The sequence below is a fragment of the Hippocampus zosterae genome, chromosome 2 (assembly GCF_025434085.1).
Source record: "Hippocampus zosterae strain Florida chromosome 2, ASM2543408v3, whole genome shotgun sequence".
In the NCBI taxonomy this organism is placed as follows: Eukaryota; Metazoa; Chordata; class Actinopteri; order Syngnathiformes; family Syngnathidae; genus Hippocampus; species Hippocampus zosterae.
The window spans coordinates 29946465-29963468 of record NC_067452.1 but is presented as its reverse complement, the minus strand read 5'-3'; the positions used below and the strand labels follow the sequence as shown (position 1 = coordinate 29963468).

Sequence of the window (17004 nt, the reverse complement as noted above, 5' to 3'; positions counted from 1 at the left end):
CTTCAAACCAATGCATTTTACATGAACACGTCCGGTCGGGATTGTTAGTAGGGCTTGGTTGGGACCTCCAGACACAATTTTTTCTTTTTTCTTTCCTTTTGCAAAAAATAAATAATAAAAAGTCCCAAAGAACTAATAAAAACTATATATGTATGAATAGCACAGATGCCTCTGAACATTTTGAGTGTTTGAAAAAAAAAAAGAATGTTTGTATAACACAACATACATCATTTCCAAAATTGTAAAACGCGTAACTTAGGGTTTTTTTGTTTCGAAGGACCTAAGGGTTAAAATGCCAAGACAGAGGCAATTGGACGAGCTCACCTCCTAGTATGTATTTTGCAAGTCGTTTTTGTGTGTACTGTTTAAACTTTGAGAAGGGCATCAGGACTGCTAGTCAAGAATGAAAATGGTAATGATGACGTTTGCGGTAATAAATGAACTCAGGTAAGGTTTGTTACATCCACATTTGATTGTTTTAGTATTTATTGTAAGTTTTACTCTTCACACGAGTGATGAAACTTCATGTTGCACAGACAGTTTCAATTGTGAACAAATGGAATGTGTTCCACCTCCGAGGGTACGCTGTACAGAAGTGCATTGTTTACTTTTATTCTATGGTTAGTAAGATGCATAGCAGAAAACAATTGCCCTTGAATGACTGACGAGAGGGGATATATGGTCCAGAGTGACAATTGAACAAGACAACAGGAGTTAAAAACTGTACAGCAGTGTTTCATAGGAGACAAATTGAGCCGGTGAGTGATCTTCCAGCTAGCTATTATCTCCACTCGGCTTGTTGTACAGTGAAAGGCTTGAAGAGTGAAAGTGCAAATTTGGTTTAGAATGTAAGTATTTGGGCACTGTCACTAATCTGCAACCACTTCAGGATGCTCCCCGTCCAATCGCGCAAAGTCAGCTTGGGTAGACTCCAGCTTACCCGTGACTCTCATGCACAGAGGCGCTATCGAAAATGGATGCACAGATGAAAGCATTTGGGTTGGAAGGCTTAATTTAGTGACACTAAACTTTGATCCACAGACACAAATGTCTTCTTGTTATCTGGACATGTAGAAAACTGGATACTTGAAGTTTGAGGGTGCTAACCAGCAGCAGTAACAGCAGCAAAGAAAGACACATATGAGGGGGGGGGGGGGGGGGGGTCCTCAGTTTACAAGTGGCGTGCCATTCCTATTGACCAAATATTGATATGGAAGAAGCTTCCAAACAATAAACACAAGCAACTGTATGAAAAACAGCCTGTATGGCCGTCACTAGTCCTGTTTTCTTGTCCCACGTGACAACGTATGCTTAGATCGCTGCACAAGCTACTTCAATGTGCCAGTGTTCATAAACTGAGGGCCAACTGTGTACTGAAATAGACACCGGACCTGACCATACTATTTATGAACCATTTAACCTCAAGTAATGGCCTCCAATCTAGTTGACGCTGTCAATTTACTGCCAGGCGTGACTCTTTCTTTTAGGTGCTAATGCTAGCTAGTTAGCTGTACAGTTAAATGTGAGCAAGGAACCTGCCCTGTATTGTTGATAAGAACCAAGTATAAAAGACACGCAACAACGTGAGACAGTTTACATTCCATTCCCAGGTAAAACTGAGGTAACAATCCTCTGCTGACCAATCAAGTGATAAATAAAGGTCTACATACAAATGAATGCCTAGCTTAAAATAATAAATGCCCAGTACTGGTTGCAGTGCTTCAAATAAATGAAAACAGCCACTATTGGAGGAGATAGGATGTTTAGAATTCCAATTTAGAGGTGTGTGAGCTATCATCCAGCATGTTGTATTTGTCTCTCTTAATGGCCGTTCACACGGCACACATTTGCTCCGGTGCTGCACCGAGATAGTTTGTTGCGGGACATTTTGCACCGCAGCAAATTGTGTGGAGCGTTCACACGTACAAAGCCGCTGAGCGGGGCAGCCCCGGTACAGTCTCGGGGCTGCCCCACTTGCGTTCACACGGCAGTTTCTGCAGCGGAGCAAAACGACAGAAAACAAACGAGCTGTCGTGTTGGTTCTTTTTAAAACGTACAGTATATACACAACTCAAGCGACGACTGGACCGGCACGTCCTTCTCTGTCTCGGTTTCCGTGCCTTCTGCTTGAGAGTGACCGCCCAAGAAAACGTAAATGAACGATGACTTCAATGACACTCAGAAAAGCAAACACTATTGCGCCAAACAGAAAATCAAGAGAGGAAATCACAAAATAAATTCTATGGGGGCGGGGGGTTGTGAACAAACAACAAAGGAACAAACAACTCCGAGACAGTCCAGTCTCCTACAAAAGGAAATATGTTACTAGCCAAGGCTTGTTTCGTTATGAATCAATACATTACGGAAGTCCGACAGAACACGAAAGCAACGCATTCTCGCCATACGTACTCTTCACAAGCATTTGCTCTGGATCTAATTTAACCCAGTTGCGTTCACACGTGCACATTTACACCGGTGCTGCCACGCAAACGAGCATTTGCCCCGGAGCCCCACCTCTCTGAGGTGGGTCAAATTTGGTCCGGTATAACCTCTTTTCCGGGGCTACCCCGGCACTAATTTGCATGTGTGAAAGCTCTACTGGGGCAGCCCCGGTGCAGCACCGGACCAAATCTTGCCGTGTGAACAGCCCTTTCTCGAACAGTCATAATGTTGTTAGTATAGGTTGTTAGTTTAGATTTAACAGCATGAGGAGAAGCAGAAGTGCAGAAAATGTACGCAGATGTCCAAAAGCCACAACAGATGGCACACTGAAGGCCTATTTTCTAACAAGAAGTAGAGTTAAGGTCAGTTCAAGGAAGATTTTTTTTTGTTATTGTTGTTGCGAACACTTGTACAGGATACCTACAACTCCCTCCTCGGCCCCAAATATAGTAATATACGGCACCATATCGTTTCAGAATCCTTAGTCAACCTGACTCTGACCGACCCACTGGAAATATTGAAAAACGGTCGCCTGGAAAAATTCCTTCCTGGGTGTCCTTTAGCAAGACAACAAGAATGTTGGGAAGAAGACTTTACTTTACTACTCTACTGTCCCTAATTGTACCGCTGTGAGGTGAAATGGACTGAACTAGACGGCTTGGTGAAAATGTAGCTTGAGTATATCATTTGCAATGGCTTCATAGTGTTTTGGTTTTGCAACCTTGTTTAGGATAATATATGCCTGCCATTGTGTGTGGAAAGAGCAGAGCGCATGATACCTGATAATGAATACGGAATATTTCAGGACTTTAAGGACAAGGGAGACATGCCTTTTGAATTGACCCAACGAATGGATTTTAGTTTGTCCACCAGAGACAATTTGGTTCACAACATACAACATACACTAATGAGTACATATCTAACAAAGTGCTATAGTTCCAGCCAACAGTGAGTCGGCGATCTTGACCAAAGAACAAACCTTGAAAGTTTTCCCTGCATTTGAAAACGAAACAATCAGCATTGCACATCCAAGTAGTGATTATTCAGTTCAATCAGCACATTCAGCCTTGGACCAGCGGTTTGGTCAATCCAGTCACTTCACTTCACCTTTAATGCACACAAACCTGGATCTTTTTTTCTTTCTCAAGTTATCCTTCAGGACAGGATGCCGATGATATTTCACCAGACTTTCTTCAATTAAAAGCCATCTAGTGTTGGCCAAACATCCGAAGAGAGAGATTTTAGGAGAACCTTTGTTCACATCTGAGATCCACCAAGGTCCCCCCCGCCCGCAGGGTAATGCCTCAACCCCCCTCCCCTGCGCAGTGAGTGCAGAGCCACGGTGCAGCAGCCCCTCAGCAGTGATCCAAAGTGGTACATTGGCTGCCTGTCTCGAACCGGACCCCGGCACAGCCACGCCACTGTCGGCACCACTGGGATCGCCACTGCCAGTAGATCCACGAGGAAGTGACGACTCCAGTAGCTTTTCTGTATCGGCCCAGAATCGGAAGTGGAATCCGCTTCCTCTGCTGCTGCGCTGCTGCTTTTGTCGCCTTGCTCTTCGGTTTCGGATTTTTTCTCATCCTCCGTGTCATGCACCTCTACAACGATGACACCGTCTACCTCCTCGTGGGAAATAAATCGTTTTGGCTGGGAGGTGTGGGGTTGCTCTACACCGTGTGGGGATTCAGGGCTACATGGGCTCAGAATTAGGCCGTCTGCTTGCTGGATGTCCTGACTGATGGCTGTTTTCGGCGTTTTCCCAAATGGTCTGTCCTCTACTATCCATAGGCCTTCGTTTCTGTCTTCTGAAGTGCGAAGTGCAACCTCTTTTGAGTCTTCCTGATTTCTCACTAGTTTTGCTGGCTCCATCTCCAGCTGTACTTCTATCGGTTGGCCGACTGACATTTCTCCCTGATTGTCCATTGCAGCAGGTTCTTCCTTCGTGACCTCCTTCCTTTCACACGAAGGGCTTTCCATGGAACAGGCCACAGTGGCAGAACGCGGAATGGAATTCACCCGTGGCAATTTGGAGAACGGAATCGGCTCCGTGGCTGCGCTCATGACAGTTGATCTGGTGACAGAAGTGGTCGTGGTGATGGAGTCGATATCGTCTTCTCCTTCGTCAGACATCCAAGTTGAAGTTGGACTGCAGGCCTGGGATCTGAAGGTACGTTGTTCGGCAATCGTATCCAAGTCTGATGGGCAACCTGATGTTGCCGGGGTGGGACAGCTCTCGGTCTGAATGCCCGTCTCACGAAGGGGATGTAGGTAGAGGTGATGGTGTGATAAGCAGGGGTGGCTCAAACAGCCGCCGCCTCCGAAGCCGCAACGAACTGTTGACATGCGTTCACCCGAGCACAGCTTCTCGTAGGTGGCCGAGTGCGGCATCGTGTGGGGCACCGAGTGTGACGGGTTGTGAGGGAATGAATGAGGTAAAGTTTGGGAGTAAGCGTGAGGTAAAGAGTTGGGTGTGGAGCGTGAAAAGGTTTGCGCGTAGGAGTTGAGCAATGAAGCTGTTTCCTCTGAGAGGAAGGCGGCCTCGAGGAGCAAGTCGGCCCGACTCGGGACACTGCTGCTCTCCCCGCAGCAAACAAAGCCACTGTCCTGAGTGCCATCAGCTGAAAGACAAGGAAAATCCACGCCATTGCCATTTCGGTTTGCTGCTTGATCGCTCAGTTTGGTGTAGGTGGAGCTACGGGTCAGAGCATGGGCTGGCGAACCATCACAAGAACAAGAACCCGTTCCTCCTATTGCTGGTTTTGGTATTCCTCCTGGACTTTCCCCAGACACAGACGCTGGCGCCGAACCCCCAACTCGGGTTTGTCGGCCTGCTATGGCTTCCCCCTCCTTGGCTAATCCCACCTGAGCTAATTCCATGTTGAGCAACAGGCTCTCGAGCTTGTGGTTTTGAGTGTTGATGTCCTGAAAGTACTTTTGGACCCCGATGTCCCCGCTGAATCCCCCGGCGTCACTCAACCTGCTGCGGACCGTGTCCACCGCCTGTTTAAGTTGCTGGATCTCCAGTCGCGCTTCCTTAAGGGCCAGTTGAGCCTCCACGCGGTGGCACTCCTCCTCCACCCAGTCCTCTTGCATTTTGTAAAGCTTCTCTCTCAGTTCATCTATCTCTGTGTCCCTATGGGGGTAAAATGGACAAATGTCACCACAGAAATAAAGAAATAGAATGAATATAGTGTAAATGGAGAAAGAAAGAACCCGGGGAAGATTCTAACCGCTTACCTGTCTTGCAGTGTGTTGATGGTTTCTTTTAGCCTGGCCCGCAGGTGACGGATGCACACCTCTTTCTGCTGCAGAGGTGTGAGGTACTGTTCTGGTGGTGGGGGCCGAATACCGTGGTTGTCTGTACATGATATGTACTTCTGATGACGTCTGTGGCATAGAAAATGATCGGAAACAAACTTAGAACTTACTTGCTACTGACTTAAAGTCTGATGGGACTTGTTTGGGCCAAGTGTTGTCAGAAAGAAATATTTTTTTTCTATATCCTGGTTATGGTGGCCGCGGTCTAAGCAAGGGATGCCCAGAATTTTCGGTCTCAGGCCTCCCCCTTTAGTTGCAATGGGGGCAGTGCTGTGCAGTCAGGGCCTTCGCTGCTGGCCTACACACTATCAAAAGCACTGACCTACATTTACAAATTACTTGAATTTGTATCCAACAATATTTTCTTTATTTCATGCATGTGTCATTGCTATGTAGCTTCCAGTCATTTGGGGGTCAGATTTCAGCTTCTGTGTTGCCATGTAAATGAAATCTACCCAGAGGCTTCAGAATTATCAAGGACTGGAGTCAGATGGTTGATGTGGATGGTTGATCATAAATAATGAGCATCTACGGTGACAATGTTATTCATGGTTTTAGGTTTTAGTCTCGTTCTTAATAAATAATGGTTGTGAACTGCATATGTTGTACAGCTGCATAGAGGTTTGGACTTATTTGGAGTTGATGTAACTCTCAATTCTGCATTGAAGGCCCACGTCCGAAAGATATCACCCACTGCGGAATAGTGCTATATCATTTCTCAGCAAGCTGTAAGAAACAGTGCCTTGGTTGGACACTTGGTATATAATGTGACAATGTAGTCCGTATATGAAAATATCTTCTTACCCTTTGGTTGGGCTACAGTCGCTGCCTTTACAAGAGCCAGAGTTGCTGCTGCTACTGAGGGAGGCATTGCCATAAGGATCTCTGTTACTGGGGCCTGCAGGTGACCGCCTGCTTCCAAAAAGAAGAGGAGAAATGTTGTTACCTCCTGATAAAAACACCCTCCGGACAAACCGGTGAAGGTCAACTAAAAGGCGTTGACAAATAAATGAAAAATAAGACCCCAAAAAAAGTGCCAAATGACAATTAACAGTGACAAGTACACAGAAACTCATTTATAAAGTTAGTGCGACGACGAAACCGCATTTGTGCATTGTAAAATAAGGATGAGTTGGTGTCGTGAAAAAGTCAATCAATAGATATTGAAAACAAAAATCTCACTCGTGGAATACACTGGACACTCGGTTTTCAAAGACCGTTGGGTATTTTCCAATAAGAATAGAAATTAACAGTTGAACTTGTACAACCCGAAAAGTACCGGTAGCTAATTTTAGCTAAAGTAGCTAGCACCAAACAAAGTCAAATCAATATACTTTTTTAGTTCTGTCATGGCTATGGATCATTTATTACGCTTTGACTTGTATAATCTTTTTAGTTACTTTTTAAACCTTGAAATTTCTAAGAGACTAGATCGCAGACGCATTCCTGTTTCCGAGGGTCCAGTGTAGTTTTGAAACTCAATCGATGGGGGTTGCAAATGAAGGTGAAAAAACACATCAGACCGGATACAAGGGTGTGATAACGCCTTCCACAATGAATCATTCACACGGTACGACGTGTCACATCATTCCCATGCTGCGGAGTGTGGACCACAGAGAAAGGGGACCTGGACAGACCGGGAGCGAGGGGTAGAGGGGGAGTTTGATGGACGGCTAAGGCGGTCCGGGGACTTGGTGGAAGCGTGTCCTTTTGCAGTGGATGCATAGCCTTTAGTCGGGCGCATTGACACCATGTAACCTGTCTCCATGGGAACGTAGTCTAGCTCTATGAACCTGCAATAGTCAAACCTGACACACCAGGCAGAGATAACAAGGTGTTAGGTCACACATGAAACTGGACCATGGACACAACGATTCATTTGGGTTGTGTCCACAAATACACAAAAATGCTTTTATTTACCTCACAACAGAACCACCGTCTAAAATCTCAAGAAAATAAATCTTGTGAAAATGTGTTTTCAGGCATAACAAAGCAGTGCTGTGAAAGGTTTGCAATGTGGTCGGCAAGCTGTCTGTGGAATCTGGATGTCCCAGTTGTAACTACTTTAAGTAGACTCTTAACGGTTTACGCTGACAATCAACATAATATACACCTTTGTCCCAAATTGCATTGGACTCTAATGGTTTCTTTCATAGCCTGTGTTTTGGAGAAACCGTTTTATCGGGTTAATGTCAGAAACATCCGACATCCACACACATACTTGTTTGTCTCTGAATGTGCCCCGCAACTGACTGGCGACCAGTTCAGGGTGCACTCTGCCTTCCGCCTGAAGTCAGCTGGGATAGGCTCCAGCAACTACCGCAACAACAAAATGGCTTTTGTTTGGCAATCTCCGGCGAGTTACAGAATGCCGAGTCGCCAGTCAGCCTTTGTAATGCCCTCTGCTGATTGTCCCGTTAACTGCTCTTTGCCATTGTTAGCGAGTTATTCGGCAAAATGTCTCGGTGCTGTGTGGCGATGCACTGTTAACATACAGGAAAACAGATGTTTGAGTGGCCAAAAGAAAAGAATAGGGCATGTAAATGGACCAGAAAATTGCCGATATCATGTGCGGAGTGGCCGACAACACAACAGAACTACCTAAGCTATGACAATGTAGGACCAAAGTATTATTTGCTGGTTTTGTTATTTCAACTGTGATTTTGTCTGCTACCTAGCTTGGCTCGTTTTATTGTGGAGAAAAAAAAATTCCCAACTACTAATGCAAATATGAAACTCGAGGGGTTCAGTGCTTCCAACAAGGTTAAGAACCACTGCTATCAATATAGCTACGTATATCCTGGCTAGCAAACTTATAGATGCATCATTAGTGTACGGTACAATGCATTATCTTCTTTTTCCCTATCATATTACTTTGCAGCATGTTTAGGTATTCATTTTTCATGACCTGCTAATTGCCTTTACATTTGACTTCACACAATTGATATTCGTGGAAATTCCAATGGAGCCACGTTTAATAATTCACCATAGGTGTGACCAGGAGCATGTAGAAGATTATTACGGAGGATCCTGATCATGTCTATCCATATCGGTAGCATTTTAATGCTTTTAAGACATCGGCCATGCCTATATCGAGAAAGAGTATGAATAATTGTGGGCATATAATCTCAGTAAACATTGCGACCAGGAGCACTGTTAGAGAAATCTATGAGCAAAATTGTATCATATTTAAAGTTTCATTTAATCTGGGCACATCTAAACGTTTGGGTGCGTATCCAGCACCCCCAAATTCCTGTGCACAAAGTTGGAGGGCTGTTGAAGTCCACAATTAGCACGTCAATACAGGTGGGCGATCACGGGGGAGAGGGCGAAACTCGATCACAAAAGGGGAATGAATAATTCGGGAACAGCGGTTGAACAACAAAAGACGAGTTGAGAACACCCGTCGCGCCCAGGCGACATTGGACAAGTAAAACACAAAAAAGAACCCTAAATGCACTAGTGGATTCGAGATCAGTTGAGAATGCTGAAAACACTACGTCAACATGTCCTTTGTAATGTTGAGTACTTAACTAGTTGTTGTGATTGCTGACACTTTCGCTTTTAAGAAGAAGTCATTCAACGAGCGAAGCGAGCCGAGGGCCGCAAGGGTTGAAGATGTGAGGCAGGGTGCACCCTAGACTGGTCGTCAGCCAATCACAGAGCAAATATTAGACAATCATTCACACTGACATTCAAACCTATCGACATTTTAGAGTTGTCAATTAACCTGACCTGCATGTTTTTCACATGTCGGAATAACCTCATGAAAGCACACGGAGAACAGGCTAGCATCCTACGTGGCGTCTGCAACTGAGATTAGAACCCAAATCTCATAAATGAGAGGCAGTCGTGCTAACCCCTATTCACCGTGCTGTACAAGACACAGAGTTAGAAAAAAAAAAGAAAATGGAAAAAAATGAATGCCAATCCCAACGCTATCATGCAAAGAGACACTTTACAAGTCATTTGGTGTGTCACCGACTGTGAGCAGAGTTGACTGAGCAACTTTGTTGAACCGGTGATCACTAGGAGTGGCGTTTCTTTAAATTTCTTCTTTAAATGAAAACAAATAGAATCTATGTTCCTGTCTCACCCCAAAAATGCTTCTACTCAGAGCATTTTTAATTAGCTTCAGTATTGTTACTTAGTAACATTTTCTGCCAAAATTGCCACTGTACACTAGTGATCAGTTTTATCTTCACGGCACAAGAGAGCTGTGCACCGAGCCGCTCAACACAAACGTGATTGATCTGCTTTGAGCATTAACGTGCAAATCTACCTCGTGCAGATCAACAGTGAGAGGCTCAAGGTTTCCCTCATCGTAGTTCTTGCAGCATAGCACTCGGGAGGATGAGCGTCCCAATTTGTTGCTATTGTATCTCCATTTGAGTTTTTGCACATTGGATACTAATGATTCAGAATTGTAAAAAAGAAACTGCATGCAATCAGTATGGTCTGAGGGGGAAGGAGGTGGGGGGCGGGGGGAAACCCTGATTCTAGATCAGCGTGGCAGCACAATTAGCGTGGTAGCACATGTGTTGTTTTTGTTTCTGTTATTTTTTGAGCGGTTACAACACATTCCGCAGCTGCAGCAGCTATGGCGCATGCTCTCTAAGAGGGTAACCGAGGTGTTTCTCACGCAGGGGGCGCCGGCACCGGAATGGCTACCGGCGCCGTAGCAACCCGTGCGGCCGCCCCTGACCCGGACTCCGGCCCGCGGGCCGGGACGGGTGAGGAGGCCAGTATTTGCTGCAAGCGACGTTTGGGTTGCAACGCCTTCAGAGGGTTGAATCTGAGAGAGAGCAGACGAAAAAGAGGAGGACACCAAAGCCACACGTGTTGAGCCATCTGTAGATGCTTGTTGCCATGGCAACACCACCGCGAGTCCTGCATTGTTGTCACGGGTGCTCTACACACAGCTCCTCGATCCACATGCCATGTAGACAAATGTGCGATGGCGAATAGAGAGTCAGGTTTGAAATGCGGTACCAAACAGCTGCTGCAGTATCTGCTTCCAAATCTTTGCCCACTCCGCATCTATTGCAGCCTGGCCATCAGAGAAAGGGGGATTCTCCCCTCTGCGGCCCTTTCTCGTGTTTCTCATTTTCCCCCAGATGTCTTTTTATTTGTTATTTTTTTGTTTTCCCTTGCCCTCCTAAGGGTTAAGGTCAGGGGATGTCATGAATATTTGTCAACTGTGGGCATGTGAAGCCCTTTCTGATTCAGGGCTATATAAATAAATGTGACTCGACTTGACAAACATTGTCATACCAAGTAATACATGAAATGAGGTCAATTCAATTTGAATTAAATTAAATTTTAATGAAATAATTGTTTTGCATTTTAAGTGGTTTTTAACTAATTAATTGCAATTAATTAGTAAATAAATGAACATTTGATACATGGAAAATTGTTTTATTTTTATTTATTTAAAGCTTTTTTAAACTTAATATTTGCACTTTATGAAAGAAAATAAATGCCATTTGAACAATACCTGTAAGAAAAACAGGATTATAAAATAAACTTGCTGTTTAGTGATGAGCAAGTGGGAGGCGTCTGACCACCAAACAGATTTCGCATTTGTCATCACATTTTCAAAGCCTCAGCTGACACGATGAGACCGGGCAGAGACAAATCAAGTTGGACCAACCGCTGACTCAATCAAAGAAAGACAGACAGAGAGCTGATTCAGTCTTGTGGCCGACCCGCTAATGAAACACGTCAAATTAAATATTGCTTCTTCTTCATGAATAGTTCAAGGATGCATTAAAGTCACATTTAGACTGGCAGAACTGTATTCGTAACGTTGTATGTATTCCTTCCTCTCTGAATTTGCAGCATTTCGTTTGGCAGATAAACTGTTAGACAAATTACAACCAGAGTTCTTGCTTCAAGCTGTTTATTTGTAATAAATGGGCACTGGGACTCTTCCCTCCTCCCCCCGGTCATGATCAGATAGACAGGATCAAGGCTACGTTCATGCTGCAGGGCATGATGACCAATTAGGATATTTTTGTTAAATCAGATCTTTTTATGGAAAAAAACAAATGCAACTGCCAATGTACAACCTCACATGCACAAGGGCACGACATTGAGTGAGTTGGACCAAAGACGATGTCATTTGGCAGTGTTTATGGAAGTAAATATGGTCCCGTGTATAGGGGCTCATCTTTTTAGCATCTCATCTCTATAGACAAGTGATGCGGGAGGAGGTAGAAATATTTTGAGGAAATGAGGCGTTCGATGTCCTCCATTCAAGGAGACGTCGACTAAAGAGGCCCTCACATCATTGTCGCTTGGTTATGAATGAACTGTTTGTGTGGCTGAATTACTGCTATTAATGGATGAAGTACGTTTACAATATGCAGATCAAGTGAATAATTAACGCTTGTTCTGCTTCAAACCCATAGTTTGGTGAAATAGATGTGCCCAAGTGGGGCAAAGAGAACATTGATGTTAATTATATTATAACCTCCAAGATTCAGTGTGTTAGTTTTAAAAATAATCTCCTAAAATAATTCTTTCTTAATTATCACATTACAGTCAAACCTCGTTTTTCAAACCTCTCTGTTCTCAACCAAATCGGTTTTCGACAAAAAAAAATCGAGTTTTTTTATGCCTCGGATTACGACCGAAAATTGGTTCTCGACCAAACTGAGCGCACTTGAATGCGCCACTTGACTCCTCTTGCCTTCCTTCCACGAGGAAGTGACGCTCCCTCGGGTAGACGAGGAAGTGACGCTTCCGCGTGTTGCTTTCCATTGTGAGCAGACGCGTTCAATAAAGTTTTTTTTTTAAAGAGCGTGGTTACAGTTTTCGAACAAATCGGTTTTCGAACAGCCTTCTGGAACGGATTATGGTCGAAAACCGAGGTATGACTGTAATTTGCTTTATGACTGATCATTTTAGGATGTTTTTTAACGCCTACAGAAAATCAACTTTCAAGCCGCGGCGTGAAGAATTGCTCTCCGGAAACTCAACACTTTTTCTCCGCATATTCCTGGGAGTGCTAGATTATCAATAGGCTATCATGGGTCTATTAGCATAACGCGAAGATATAATAGGGAAACTCCACGCACTCAGCTACGACTAGCAATTAATTGTACCCCCCTAAGGTACCCAGGTACAACACAATTAACTTGTAAAACGCCCATGCCTTGAATTAATTGCATGCTAATGTGAGCAAGCTCATTTAGAGCTGCATTGGTGACATCAAGTCTGCTGACGACCTACCGGCGAGAGCCCGATGCAGATCTCCGACTGGCTGGAGCAGGGGCAGACATGAGGCTAGGCAGTATTCCAGTCAAGCTTCTTCGGTTCTCACGAGATGGGTGACGAGAGCCTGGTTGAAAAGGAGAAGACGTGAAAGAAAAGTCCCAAGACTAAGCGTTGGTGCGCATCGTTAAAAGTGGTGCCTGCTGGGTGAGTCAAATGTCTGAATTTTGAACCATTCATCCCCCAACCCACCTCCCCAAACACACACACACACACACACACACACACACACACACACACACACACACACACACACACACACACATTGATGGGCACTCTTTCGACTGTGAGTAGTCCCCCCCCCCCCCCCCCAAATATCATTAACAGCACAGGCAAATATTGTTCTGAAATCAACCAAATTTGGAATGGCTTATAGTGGAAGTTCAAGGTTACCACTTTAATAGAATAGGCTGAATGCAGCACTTTTCTCTCATCAGACGGAAACGATGATGAGTCATTCTCCGCACAGACTGCACTGTCAGTTTCACGCTTCGTTTTTACGATAGGTTCTCTTATTAGCTTTTCAAACATGCTTCGTTTGGCTAAAATGATGAAAGCGTCATATAGTATGTTGCCAATGCATCTGCCATACGTCCAGGTCCCGACCATAATTGCCTAAAAAAAAAAAAAAAAATTCACGTGTGGGCCTGAGTCTAGTCGAAACACCCAATGTCCGTCCCTGGTTACGGTGTTAACAAAAAGTAAAAATTAATCTCCATTGGCAGTACAGAGTGGCTGGGTCTATAGTGGCTCATTTGAAAGAAACGGGCGCACCCAAAAACACGAGACGCCTCAAGCAGAGTTTTACAAGTGGGTCTTAATTGTTATGTTAATTCTTTATATGTGTATTACGAGCAATTAATGACATTGTCCTTTTATTAAGACACAAGGGAACTGTTAAAGGGTGAGAAAAAAAAGAAAATATTTTGCCTAGGAATCCGGAGCTTGCTGTTTTACAAGTACACAACACTGCCAGTCACAACCACTTATGTAACATGACTCACATGTCTAACTAACAAGGTCACTCAGACATACCGTATAGCGATTAATGAGGTCAGCGACAGGCTGTAGGCTACACGATGCAGGCGACGTGATCACATTCCAGGGATGTGTGGACGAAACAGGCAAAAAACAGACAGGAAATCAATATCCTCAATCCCGTAAACATCCCGTGGGCGAACACTGCACGTGGACGCTTTTGCCTTCATCTGTCATCATTCAGCAAGAGGCTATTCATCTTTTCGAGACAAATTGTAGACACAACTTCTGAGGAGGGAGTCCCCCTTTGAAACAGACGGAAGGGTATTTCGCCTGCTTCAGTTGTTTGGAAGACACATTGAATGGTTATCGCTTCATTTGCCTCCATCGATTAGTTTTTTTGTTTTTTGTTTTTTTGTCGTGTATTTTGCATGATATTTGGGAATTTCGATGGAATAGATGAATGTTAATAAATGAGAATATTGTAGAATAACTTTGGTGCATTGGCTTTTCGTTATAAGCCTCAATATTCTAAAGCATAAAGTCAAGAAATATTTCCCTCTCTGTGTAGTGAATCTGTATTATGCATCAATGCTGTTGGTTTGAAACAGTTGTCTTCAAAAGTTGGTGAATTTTGTATTTTTTCCACAACTATTGTCACTATGGCAGTCCCTACATGGGTCTGTTTTTAACAACTAAAACTGAAAATAGCCTGAGAACGTTTACCATAAAATTTTAATAACACCCCGAAATGCATTAATGATTACATTTTGTGTGTGCTGGAGCCTATCCCAGCTGTCTCCGGGCAGTAGGCGGGGGACACCCTGAATCGGTTGACAGCCAATCACAGGGCACACAGAGACGAACAACCATCCGCGCTCACTCTCACACCTAGGGACAATTTAGAGTGTTCAATCAGCCTGCCACGCATGTCTTTGGAATGTGGGAGGAAACCGGAGCACCCGGAGAAAACCCACACAGGCCCGGGGAGAACATGCAAACTCCACACAGGGAGGCTGGAGCTGGAATCGAACCCGGTACCTCTGCACTGTGAAGCCAACGTGCTAACCACTGGACTACCGGGACGCGAGTAATATGACATTTGAACAATATTACTGTTGTGAAGCGGTTAAGTGCATTGGCAGGAACTGGACGGAACTCATGAGCCATATACCTCCCTGGAACATAAACATTGCTGCCTACAACATTGTGGAGTGACCACGCGTCTGAGTCAATTGCAATATTAATTGCCAATGAAGACGTCTCCAAATAAGAACATTTGCGATGGGAAACTTTCATAATGTGTCTGGAGAGTCAAACTTAGAGACGGAAAAAGAAACAAGCAGCCTTCCACCGCATGTCTATGCTGCTCACAGCCACCAGGGGGCATAATTCCCTTGCCATCTGGGTATTGCTATGATATGTTTGGATATAATCATCAGCAATGTCTTTGCTCAGTTTTTGTTATTTTGCCTCGGTAAAATCATCTCGTTCATTCATATCACAATTTGTACTCATTCTTAGTGTTTTAAAAAGAATTGGTGTCAGTCGTCAGGTGTTGTGTCTCTGGTGGCAGAAATACTGCAAGGTCAAACTGCTGCGCCAGGAAAACTGTCACGACCTGAGGGCCTGCTAACATGGACGACGTTCGGTGTGCACCGTGCATGCACGAACGCAGCACTGCCACCAAGCTTCCTCGCCAATCGCTATATTTGTATAATGGTGTTGAGGTTGAGCTTGAACATTCATGACAGTGAGTAAGCATCTCACTTTCAAAATAAACTGACAAAGCCCGAGTGCCTTTAGGGGCTTCCAAAATAAAACATACAGCTCGATGTGCACACTTAAATCCTGTCCTTGATGCACACACACACACACACACACACGCACACAGACACATCCATTTTTACTGCATCCGCTGGTGCTTTAAATGTGAAAATGTTTTTTAAAATGCATCAGGGCTTCTTACCAGCTGCCCACCCCCCTTCTGCGTACGTTTAGTTAGTCCTCCCTAGGTTCCAGGGGCTCCATTTATGCGGGATGTTTTCCCGTGTCCGAGAGTTCTGCAGGATGCAGAAGAGATGTTAGCACAGGAGGAGGAGGAGGGGAGGAGGAGGAGTTGTGGTCCAAAGTGGGAGAGGGGAGGAGGCAAGAAGTGCACCGGTTTGCTGGATGCACACAGCACAAGGAGATTGTGGCTGGAGACGACCGCGTCACGCCACGTCACATTATTTAAAGGGCAATGACACTGAAATGGTGCCAGTTGAGCGTTTAATATAATTTTGATATTATTATTTCAGACATTTCTGATTCCCTTATCCTTTAATAGTTATTAATTTAGTTAATTAACTTTTCTGTCATTACTCTCCGTTTGTTTGTGTTTTAATATGACGTAAAGATTTTATTATTCATGACGCCCTGAAAAGACCGAAAAAATGGGGCAAAACCATTAAAATTTATAACAACGAATATGAATTGTTTTCTGTTGGGGTTTTTTCATCCGGCTGTTCATGTAGCACTTATTAAGGTTTATTTGTATACTAGTGTAAATCTCACAGAACAACGCTGCAAAACGACAAACCATTTGGCCCGGGACACCCCCCCCCGCCACCCCCCCCCCCCACAAAAAAAGGCAATTCATGGACTTTTCGTGAGTGAATACACAACGTGGCCCCCAAAAAATATTTATTTTAGTAGTTAATTAATAAACAAAAAACTGACATAAATTTAGCATACACAGGCAATGAATGAAATGCTAAATATAGCTAGACCCCCTACACTCAATCAGTAATTACATCGCAGTGGCGCAATGAACACCCATGGTCGTTCATAATGAATCCATTTTGGATACATAGAAAAATAAATTGCCTGTGCCCTCATCCAGTGGAAACATTGAAGTGTTTCGTTTTAAGAACAACAGATGTAAAGCGTAATTTGGCCAACAGAGGTCACTCATGTATCATTTTCCTCAAATGCCTGACTGCA

At 44.2% G+C, this 17004-nt stretch overlaps 1 protein-coding gene and 1 long non-coding RNA gene across 9 annotated transcripts in view; both read right to left on the bottom strand.

Moving 5' to 3' along the window:
• LOC127596759 (uncharacterized) overlaps positions 1–17004 on the bottom strand; it is a 202889-nt gene that overhangs the window by 99890 nt on the left and 85995 nt on the right. The gene's annotated exons all lie outside the window — the stretch shown is intronic.
• On the bottom strand, positions 3274–16209 carry snphb (syntaphilin b). 8 transcript variants are annotated; one of them, XM_052059419.1, is made up of 7 exons: positions 15989–16209; positions 13000–13108; positions 10406–10558; positions 7401–7571; positions 6568–6678; positions 5683–5832; positions 3274–5578 (listed from the first exon to the last, which is right to left on the bottom strand). In XM_052059419.1, exons 2-7 carry the CDS (start codon positions 13047–13049, stop codon positions 3700–3702), a joined length of 2514 nt encoding a protein of 837 aa, XP_051915379.1. In that variant the 5' UTR covers positions 13050–13108; positions 15989–16209; the 3' UTR covers positions 3274–3699. The 8 variants fall into 8 exon arrangements, with proteins under 8 accessions (XP_051915379.1, XP_051915380.1, XP_051915381.1 ...); XM_052059420.1 differs by lacking the exon at positions 15989–16209 and adding an exon at positions 14077–14551; XM_052059421.1 differs by lacking the exon at positions 10406–10558 and having other exon boundaries at positions 15989–16208.